Below are 11,541 nucleotides of genomic sequence, written 5' to 3'. Positions count from 1 at the left end.
TCAAACGAGATCTACATGTAAACGGTCTCGCGGTAGACATGATACATGACAGAGCTTAATGGCGTCGTTTGATTCATGTAGCTGACTCCATCTAGTAGAACAAGGCTTTATTGTTGTTTATTTTGTACTTTTATTTTTATTATTAAAAATTTATTAAATATGTTAAAAGATTAAAAAAAATTATTAAATTTTTTTTTATCAAATTAATAGCAAAACAAGCACTAAAAATATGATAAAAAAAACGCCTTTCTCTTGTTTTGTTGTCCAAGCATGGACAAAAACTATAACATTGTATTCATTTTAATTGATGGAATGAATATTGTCTACTTTTGGAGGGAGAAAAATGAAGGTTTAATAATCTTTAAAAATCCCCAAGGAATTAGTCATTGGCTTTCGGCTGATGGATACTCTGGTGCAAACCAAAAAAATAATCTTTAAAAATCTAAAACAACCAGCTTTTTGAATTAATATTTGGTGTTGAGTTAAATCTGCTAATGTTGAGTTAAACCTGCTAATGTTGAGTTAAACCTATTTAATTTCTCACGTCCATAATCTATAATACTAACCTCTCTTTTAATAAGTCATATTGTCATAATATGGTATCTTTTACCCATTAAACATTCGAAGAAACATAGTTATAAAGGAATATAATGAAAGAAATGATCTATTCATATGCTTTTGGATAACTTTCATTCATCATGATATCAAGCTTTATATAATTATTAAATTAAATATACCTTATATAAGTTATAACCAAAGATACAAAACAACATAATGCAAAATGAATTCTTAGATATGTACCATTCAGGATTTTGTATTCATAGATACCACGAAGCTATTTGGGGAGTAGGAATGAAGAATGAACATAAAATAACTTTTACAACATATAGGAAAATGAATTTGTATGTGTCAAAGAAAAAAAAAATCTGGATTCATGCAGTCTCAAGCAAAAGCTTCACGCCACCTAATCGAAGAAGAGCCGAGGAAAATGTTGAACTGTTTGTTTCGTTTTTTTTCTTTTATGGTTCACTTTTCTTTGGAGGGTAGAACGGAGATGATGCACTCAAATCAAAAGAAGGGAAGCTAGTAGCACGGGGAAACTTAACAAGGCGGCGCAGATGGTGACCCTGGACTGTGCATTCCCCTGGCCTCCTGTCTTGGTTCCGGCAGGAGCCGGAGATGGGGATATTTTGGAAACTGCGGGCAGTGGTGGCTCTATCACTTCAGAGACTGTTAAAGGTGGAACCGGTGCAGGAGCCGGTGGTGCTGCGCCGGGCGGAATGGCTTGAAAAAGAGCACCTGGTTGAGCAGGTGCCATGTAAGGAGGTGTCTTGTTACCCAAATTTAAGCACTTGTTCCCTGCAGGAGAATGGAGAGTAGCTATATTGGTGAACTGAACCAGTAAGAATGCGACTACCGACCACAAGATATATAAATACTTTTCATGAAAAATGTTAAATATGAATACCGCAATATCTATTAAGTATAAAAGATGTATTCAAATATGATACTGAATACCTATATATACAATTCTAGAAACATTTTAGTAATTATTCTAGAGACTAAACCCCCAAAGTGGAGATTCACTCCTTGCACCGATTTGGTCCTTTAGATTCCAATTGAACTATTACCGTCCCTAGATAGATTTCCGAGCACCATAGTGGTCCCTCGATTCCTTTCCGGCAGCGACAGAAAACGGAGTGATGAACAAGCACTCCAATGCCATGCGGGACACGGGTGAAACAACAACGTTTACTTTTGGTGTCCAACAAAAGCAGAAACGACATCGTTTTGGTATATGATGGCATCTAAAATGGTTTGCACAAGCCTTTGATTATACAAACACTTCTTCCTTTTTGCCTTAATTGGGTGCCAAAAGCAAACCTCGTTTCACCTGTCTAGCGTGGCATTGGAGTACCAACTCATCACTCTATTTGCCGAGTCACTGCAGACTACTATGGTGCTCGAGGATCAATCTCGGGGACGATAATAGCACAATTGGAACCTCAGGGACTAAATTGGTGCAAGGCGTGAATCTCAGAAACTACTATTGGAATTTAGTCTACTATGAATATGACATTGTCTCAAATAATAGATAGAACAAAGAATTTTATCTTTTGGTGTAAAGTCAGACACAAAATAAGAAAAACCCAAGGCAACAATATTTGATAGATATAAGCATACATGATCAAAATTGAAGTATTTGTGCATAATATTTAGCAATGAGAGGTGAAATGGAGCCATGTTATAAAAGAATTCGCTATCACTTACTTCTGTATCTATTTGCAGTTTTTGGGAAGTCTGTGATGACACCATCAATTTCTGCTCCTGTAACATATGAGTTGATCTCCTCAGTTGCATCTGAGAAGAAATCCCATGCCTGAGAAAGAAACTCATTGCTGAATGTTTCCACGAAAACCGAGAGGTTAGAAGATTTTAGTTTTGACACAGTCTTTGTAGTGCCTGTCAAGAAGAGAACATCCTGAGGAAATACAGAATCCTTGTTGATAACCACAGAACTTGCAAAGCTTTTTATATCCGCAATGGCGGCATTATCTGCATTGCTGATAGTCTCATCAACCTCGTAGACAAGCTCATAATTGGTCTTCTCCTTGAACTTCAGTAGTACAGAGCTACTAGTGGATCGAATCATAACTTTCTGTGGTCCCGGTTTATCATAACCTGCTTTGCTCAAAGCATTCATGACTGAATCAATCACACCTAACCCCTGCTTCTTTGCCAGATATGCTGCATTCTGATGAGAGGAAAGAAACTAAAATGTTAATTGATAGGGGAAAATGAAAGGAAAGAAACCAAAAATAATTTTTTTTTATTGAAAATTTGCAGGAATATGATTTTGGGCAGTAAGCATAAGCAATCTCTTTTTTTCAAACTTTCAATAGAGGAATTTCCCAAAAAATATATAGGGAGGAATTGATTAACAATGCAAGACTTGGCACACCTGCACTTACACTTCCTCAATAATGTTTTTATCATTGATCCAACTATTGAGTTATCTATCATGATCATCATTTGAGCCAATTTTTTTTTATTGAGAAAAAAAAAACTAGATATCAAGAAAAATGGAATTAAATAGTACTGACTTGTTATACATTTAAAACAATTGTTACCTTGATTTTGAAAGTGAATCGAACAATTTAGTATTAATGTTAAATTGTGGGAAAGATCATAACATATTAACTTCTCTGAAAACCTTTAAAATATGATGTAATAGTGTAATAACTGTATTATCTCACTATATATAATACACACGACACATCTCAAATGGACTATTAGATAGTAACTTAAGCCAACCCAAACCATTTCACATTTTCACACAAAAACTTACCCTTATTTTTATCAAGATAATATGTTCAAATTACAGCTAATAAATGAATCCTATACAGGAATTGCGAGCATTGAATAACACACCTCAACAATGATCATGACACCTGACAGAGAAGTCTGGTTTTTGGCCAAGGATAGGAAATCCGATAATGTTACAAATTCCCCAGCATTCCTATTCTTTGGATTTCTTTTCAATGAATAATTGGTATAGGGGTTCAATATTGAGGCTGCAAGGGAAAAAGCGAAAGCAAAAAACTTTGCATTTATTTCATTTCTTCAGGAATTAAAAAATAAAGGACAAAAACTACAGGCAACAATCTACAAGACAGCAGAAGATACAAGAGGAATAAAGTTGTCATGATAATGATTAGTGAAATGTTGATTATCCAATAAAGAGGAATTGTAAACCACAAAACACTTATGCTTGGACAACAAGACAGGATTACAAAAATGCATATAAGGAGATAACGAAAAATGATAGACCATACAACTAACTGATAATTATAAAAGCTTCCGTTGACTTACGGGTCAGGCTTTTTATGTTATCCCAAGTCAAGCTGAATGTAAATATGCCATTGCCAGACTTAATCTCTGGGATAGTTGTGGCAAGTGTGCTGAAGGTTGACTGAGCGGCATTAGTAGTCTCTATAAGATCAATGGAACTCAAGCAAAATGGTACTCCATCTTTAGACAATTGAACTGGACAGTCGAGAATATCCACACCATCTGATATGGCTTTTGTATAAGCTAAGTCGGTACAAGCAGGATAATCTCCACTTGCTCCATATTTTGAGATAACCAAAGTGTTAACTGAAACATGAGTAACGTCAGAACAGCATTATACAATGAAACAATAAGGAAATTACTAACGACGGTCACAGTACATGTTCCAAAAATCAGAACAGGGCAGTGCTGTACCTTTTTTTGTGGCATTGGTTCCTAGATGTGCAAAGCAATCTGCAAGTGTAGCATTGGAGACAAACGAATTCTTTAGTGAGAACTTAGTAGGAGAGGGAAATAAATGTATGCAGCAGTCATTTTTATAGGCTTAAGGATGTAAAGGCCACAACAAAAAACTGAGTGCAAACTTGTGTTTAGAAAATGTGATGAGATCTACAATTATAGTAACTTAACAGTAGATAATTATATTGTTTATCAGGATCACAGACCTACCTAGAGAAGGAAGCATGTTAAGATGTGAAATCAATAATGCCTTGAGCTGATAGGTCACTCACTAAAAGATTTTTAAGTAACTATATGTATGCTATAGGTTATTATCTAACAGATCTCAGTAACTTTATGTGCATGCTAAAATCAACAGTAGGACATGAATCCCCTAAGGCCAAAATAAGAATAAACGAGACCCGTGTGGCGGTGCCCTTTCTTTCATCAAGGATTGATTACAACTACCTTAGTGGCACTGGAACCCTCATCAAAGGTGCAAGAATCCCATATTCTCGTTATATGTAAAGTAAACTTGCTAACAGAAACGCTAAGTTTGGGAAAGATTAATCACCAAATTCCAGGATCATGCATCATTTGGTATGTAAATTCACACTATAACCGTTAGAGATCAGGATAGAATCATATCATATCTATCAAATATGATCTCCAAGGATTAGCATTGATATATATATATATATATATATATATATATATATATATATATATATATATATATATATATATATATCATTATTTCCTTATTAGTATTAGTGTATTAGGGTTTTATACTGTTATAAATAGATGTGAGTATTCCTCTCATGTTAGACACGTCATATAAGAGTAACATGTTTTTTCTTTCATTTTGCTGAATACTTAACTCTCTTATTTTCCTAATTAATCTCTCTTATTTTCCTAATTAATCATGGAATTCAACAATAACTGGCTTTAAAAAAATCAAAATAGATTTGCGAGACCGGATAATGGAGAAATAAATTGTTAGAGACAGAGCTCTTAATGGAATTAAAAGTTTACAAAAGAAAGAGGTTCTAGGATATTTCTTGGTGGTTCCTATCATAAATAAATAAATAACTTACCAACAGCTTCGGATGGTGTTATGGGGAAGTCAGATAGCACACCATCAACAGAGAAGTCACCATTGTCGATGAATTGGAGGTACTCAGCAAGAGGATCATAACTGTAATTATAGCTAATTAGATTATCATTTGCAAAATCAGATGCAAAAACTTCCAGCCCTGCTTTATGTGCATCTGAGACCAATGAGGTATGAGGCTGCAGATAAAGGCCTGAATCTACGGGCCATATGTATCCCTTGGGAACAAGAATTCCAGAAGCAAATGTCTTGATAAACGTAAGATTCTTTAAGAGTGAACCATAAGTTTGATTAGTTGATGGTTCTACAACATCCTGTCCCATGAACCTGAATACCAACTTCGTTACTTTCGGGAGCCGTGATGTTATACTTCTCAAAAAGCCAACCTCCGGTGATGAGATATAACTGATAACTACCCTTTTAGAAGCTGCAAGTACAAAGCTTCTCATACTCAACTTGTGTTGCGAAAAGAATGCATCATGCTGAAAAATAACAGAGAAAACAACACTTAGATCAAGGGGAAAAGAAAAAGGCAACCTGTGATAGAATTGAATATTTCTTCCAATTACCTGAATATTCAGCCATATGCCTGGTTGTGGTTTTGATATCGCAGCTATATCGTCAACAGTTTGCATTGGCAAGCCATCATACAGATTAGTTCGAGAATATATTCCCTGAACCACTGCCAAGTAACAAGAGATTGTCAGCAACAATATAAAGATAAACTTTAAACACTATACAGACTGAAAGTGTAACAAGATCAGCATAAGAGAACACATACAACAAAAATGCTGCATTGGTAAGTTTTTAACTTACCAGAGACATTGGTTAGCTGATCTGATGTATAATCCACGGAAAAGTAGCCAGTGGAGCGGACACCATTTACTGAGTAAGTAGTACTCTTGTTTGGGTAAAAGTTCGCAATGTCAGTATCATTATCAATCTTGACATCTGCAAGGCAAAGGCCGAATCCATCTTTTGTTAATTGCACATCACACCACAGAAGGACATCAGATACACTGGTTGATAATGCAAACTGGTAGGCAAGGCTTGTGGAATCAGGAAATAGCCCTGAAAAACCACCTCGCGCTACGACCAACGGACGATTTCCTGCAAAAAGAAAATTACAATAAGTGGATTTCAATACACCAAGCATCATAGAAAGCAACATCTGCATTCAAGGTTACCAAACTCTCAACTAAATGTAGGAATTCCCAAATTTAGACTCTCAAATGGACTTTGATTACCATGAGATCATCTAGGTAAATGGAAGGGAGGAGTGTTAGGGGCCTTTTGTGATTTGTAACCATCAATTAGTCATTATTGGTATTTTTAACGGTGTAAGATTTCACCAATAGTGTTAAATTACTTGCTTTTCTTTTGCTGGTTAAGTGCTGGACAGATTTTAATATAAGTGCTGGCTCCCTAGACTTTCACAAAGGGAAATATTAACATGAGTGGCTCAAAAGAGAATATTAATATTTTCTTTTGAAAAAAAAAAGAAAAGAAATAAAACAACGGATAAACTTGGAGGTTATGTGAAGAACTTCACTATTACTCACTCTGTGATCAGAACATGCAAACATTCCAATTAACTGTTATATTACTTTAACCCACAACTATTTCATAAAAAATGCTAAATCTTGTATTGAATGGATATTAAGATGACAATCATATTAGGAAGATGATTCAGATATACAAGGCAAAATTAAACTTTTATGTTATTTTTTCCTTCAGATATGGTTATGGGGGGATCCTAGTCAACGAGACATCAAATCAAAGTGTCATACTCATTTTCAACTCCCCTTCAAACTAAGTAATTAACATTAGCATTACTATTAAGTAGCTTCACCAACTTTGTTTCCACGCAAAAACCAAAGAACAAATAAAGTATAGAGAGTATAGAACAGAAGAAATAAAAACACAGATCGTTAGTAAGTTAAAAGAAGGAAGTTAGACAAACCAGTGAGTGTGTTCCACGCGGGTGTGGTGGATCTCTGAGCTAAAACCACAGCTACAAGAAGCGACTGAACAACAAGAAGTTGGAGAAGCAACGGTTGCTGCAAAGAACTTGAGCTCCACATTCCGGCAATCTATGCAGATTAAGAGAGAGAGAGAGAGAGAGAGAGAGAGAGAGTTGGTAATGAATGAGCTCTTTAACCCAGAAGCAGAACCTGTGTGAAGTTGGCAAGCGTATACACCTTTTTTGTTCATATATTTATATTTATTTATTTATTTATACCATAAAAGTGTAACTCAATATAGGGAGAGTGTCTAACTTGACCAAATTTTTTTTGGATTTAAAAGGAAAAACTTTATTGTGGAGAAAAAAAAATGTATAGTAAAATAATCATTTGTTATGTATATCACATTTTTATGTAGAACATTAGGATATTTTTCTTTTCCAGAATCTAATTCTCTGTTTTTCCATTTATTTAACATTAAAGTTTGAAGCCTTTCTAGAGGAAAATGTTTTTCACTTAACTATAGGATTTTTAACAATGTTTTCCTACTTTATTACAGGGAAAGTGATTAATGCAATTATTAGAAATGAGAATAGTTAAATTTGTTTCACTTTGTATACTATAAAGATTGATAAAAATTTGATATATAATTTTTTTTCTAAAATACTTTTTGTCACATATATTAACACAAATATTTTTTATTATTTGTAAAATTTAAATTCAAAACTCTTTATTTAAAAAATAAATGATTTATTATTTTAAGTAATTTTTGTTTATTATTTTTTTACAAATTTAATAAATAAAAACAATTGATAAAGAATAAAAAATAAAAAATTATCTATATACAAATAAAATTACACAAACATAGTACAAATATCATTCCACATTAAGAAAAATAGAACAATTTCAATTCTTTTTGCTCTAATATTAACAAATCAAAACTTAAAAAGAAGAGTGATCAAGTAGACAAGAATTCACAAATAAAAGTAGAAAACTTAATTAGAAGAGAGTAACTCCAGATTCAAGTCCAATCTTCCATAGAAAGGAAATAAGAAACAAAAAGCTAACTTCTCTTTAACTTTAAAACGCCTATAAATTTAACCATAAAGAAATCAAATTAATTTTATTTTTATAAAAAATAATTTTTATACTATAAATGTACTCAAATATTAATTTTATTCAATGTGTAAATTTATTAATATTCTAAAATTTAAGAATATAACTTTTTTTCATTGTCTTTGGATCAATACAAAATTAATTTTATTTATTTATGTATAAATTTGTTTAATATTTTATTTTTTTATGGATAAAAATAGTACTCTACAAGAACAATACCTGCTAGTACTAAGATGGTAAGATGAGAGCGAAGCAAGCAAACCAACCGATGGCTAATGGTGATTTAGTGAGAAACTAATATAACGAAGCAGTATGGTAGCAACAAACAGAACAAAGCAGATCTGAAGCCCAGAACACCAAACACGACAAAACAGTGAGGCTGAGACAGCAGCAAGACGAGCCACGCTAGCAACAATGGGAGGAACCAGAAAGAACAGAATGTGATGAGTCTATGAGTGAGACTGTGACGGAGAAAGGTTATGTTTGGAAGCGGTGATTCTAATTAGTGGAAGCGGTGATGGACAACTCCTATAGAAACATGGAGAGATGATGAAGGACGCTATTTACTTCAAGACGCAAGAAATTTTATTAGGTACTAGTGAGGCCAAGCTGGCTTGAGCTTTCATTTTTTTAAAATAAATAAATCTATGTCAAAGGCACAAAAACCAGCTGGCTTGAGCTATAAGCCGCGGTTTTGACTGATGTCGACCACGTTCTGTGTGGGTCCAGACCGCACGTAAAAACAGAGTTAGTGAGAGGACAACGTGGGATGGTGACTTTGCAAAACCTGAAAAATGCGATTCGCTTCGTTTTTTTAAGGGTGTGAATACGATTCGATAAGAAGAGTAGAAGATTGACTATTAATATTATTATTGTGTTTGATTGATGATGATGGTAGTGCTAAATGCTAATTGTTGAGAATTTTTTTAGGTTTTTATTTTAAAAAATATAAGAGAACATCAATTTCCAAAATATATATGTTAATAGAGACAATTAGCGCTCGTGAGATAGCTAGTTTATTCTCGTAAATAAGCATAAATCACAGTTGGATAATAACATGTATTAACTATTAGAATAATTTCCTAAATCAATTTTCAATATTTTTTTGTTTGACACTTAAATCCTTCATAAATTTTAAAAGATAAATTTATCTTTAATATTTATTTTTATTGCTTAGAACAATCGCTACAAATATATTGTCTAGCTATTTAAGTTAAGGTGAAACATTAAGAGGTTGATTGATTTGTTAAAACATTTTCTGTTTTTGTTTTTCTATTTTTGTTTTTAAAAAATCATTTTTATTTTCAACTTTTTACCTTTTAAAAAGTAGATTGATTTACAAGAAAAGAATTTATTTTTAAACATTGAAAATAATAAAAATATATTTAGTTAATCTATTTTAATTTTTATTTATTGATATTTTATTAATTGATTCTAGATTAAACAAATTATTTTTATAACAAATTATTTTTTATTTTGTTAAAAAAGAAACGGTCATAGTGTTTAAAAAAATGTTAAAAAATATATTTTAAAATAAAAAATATTTAAAATTAATATTTTTAAATATAAAAATAAATTATATTAATATTAAAAGATAAATACAAGATACAAATACAAAATAAATAAAATATATAAAATAAGAATACAGTTGAATCTAACTTAAAAAATTGGAGTACGGCTAAAAATGACAAAAATAAAAAAAAAAGTACAATTAAAAAAGAAAAATTATATTGAATAAGAATCCACAAAATTTTCATATTAAATACAAATACAAATAATATAAACTATATAAATTCTTTATGCTTAACTTCAGAGTCATTAACAGCAAGAGTATTACTCCTTTTTACTCTTTAATTACTTAGATATAAATGATGTAATTTTACTCTTTTTTACTCTTTTTTATGTACTAATAATATAAAATATTAGTGTAATTTTATAACGTAAGAATACTGAACACGGATATGGAACATAATACAATACAAGACACAGCGACAAATTTTAAAATCCTATAAAATATGATCATACATATATATATATATATATATATATATATATATATATATATATATATAATATAAAGTATTTCTTAGATAAAGCATAATTATATTTTGATATTTTATTGGTATTAAAATATAAATAATTTTTTTTAATTATTTCTAATGTCTTATTTTAATTATATCAAGTATTTAAAATATTTTTGTTTTAATAAATAATAATATATATTATATATAAATTTATTTCAAAAATATATGTTAAGAATAAGACTGGACACATAACATGTAATGGTATTTAGGTGTCTGTCCGAAGAATAATTTTTTATTTTTTATTAAAATACAGTTGGACACAACAGACACGCGTCTTGGACTAGTGTCGGTGAATGTAATGTCGAAAACGCGGTCACGGCAATGCGTCTTGGACTAGTGTATGTGAGTGAGTGTGGTGTCCGGGACACAACAACTTAACAAAATGTCCATATTTTATATGAACAATTATATCATTTCTTTTTTGTTGATATAACACCTAATTAGATATACGTATAAAATTAGACTAGACATGTATTCATAGTTAAGTCACAAAATACATAATATAAGATTCTGACTTTACAAATATTAATAGTGTGATAAGTAACAATATGTTGCATTATAACATAAGACCATCTTATTTAGTTTAACTTATTTAACCTAAATCCCAAGATACAAAATATCCAAAAGAAAAGAGAAATTACAACCTAGATAAACAAAAGAAAATAATATGCTAGTCTTCTGAACTTCTTGAACCTGCCTGCTACAAATATCCTCCAAAACGCTAAGATATTTTCCTTAACTGTAGTCATTGAACTCACATAGAGATAATTTGAAAAGGCGAGAAAGAAACCATAGGGGTGAAAACAAGTCTAAGTAGGAAAGAAAAGGAATTAACATATGTGTGAGACCTAATTCATCATATCCTAGAAAAGGTTTAGTGCTTGTTTCAAATGCACAAGCAATTCACATAACATGTAAGAAGCATACTAGATTGAAATTTCTTTTCACAGATTCAAGTCTCTATCATCTCAGG

At 31.7% G+C, this 11,541-nt stretch overlaps 1 protein-coding gene across 2 annotated transcripts; it reads right to left on the bottom strand.

Moving 5' to 3' along the window:
* Positions 1 to 702: 702 nt before the first annotated feature.
* LOC130969288 (glycerophosphodiester phosphodiesterase GDPDL3-like) lies at positions 703 to 9,048 on the bottom strand. 2 transcript variants are annotated; one of them, XM_057894947.1, is made up of 10 exons: positions 8,704 to 9,048; positions 7,368 to 7,578; positions 6,221 to 6,514; positions 5,974 to 6,086; positions 5,388 to 5,886; positions 4,267 to 4,305; positions 3,874 to 4,158; positions 3,433 to 3,575; positions 2,272 to 2,755; positions 703 to 1,359 (listed from the first exon to the last, which is right to left on the bottom strand). In XM_057894947.1, exons 2-10 carry the CDS (start codon positions 7,486 to 7,488, stop codon positions 1,064 to 1,066), a joined length of 2,274 nt encoding a protein of 757 aa, XP_057750930.1. In that variant the 5' UTR covers positions 7,489 to 7,578; positions 8,704 to 9,048; the 3' UTR covers positions 703 to 1,063. The 2 variants fall into 2 exon arrangements, with proteins under 2 accessions (XP_057750930.1, XP_057750929.1); XM_057894946.1 differs by having other exon boundaries at positions 7,368 to 7,497.
* Positions 9,049 to 11,541: the final 2,493 nt, after the last annotated feature.

The sequence above is a fragment of the Arachis stenosperma genome, chromosome 3, assembly GCF_014773155.1.
Source record: "Arachis stenosperma cultivar V10309 chromosome 3, arast.V10309.gnm1.PFL2, whole genome shotgun sequence".
In the NCBI taxonomy this organism is placed as follows: Eukaryota; Viridiplantae; Streptophyta; class Magnoliopsida; order Fabales; family Fabaceae; genus Arachis; species Arachis stenosperma.
This window is presented reverse-complemented; position numbering and strand designations above follow the sequence as displayed.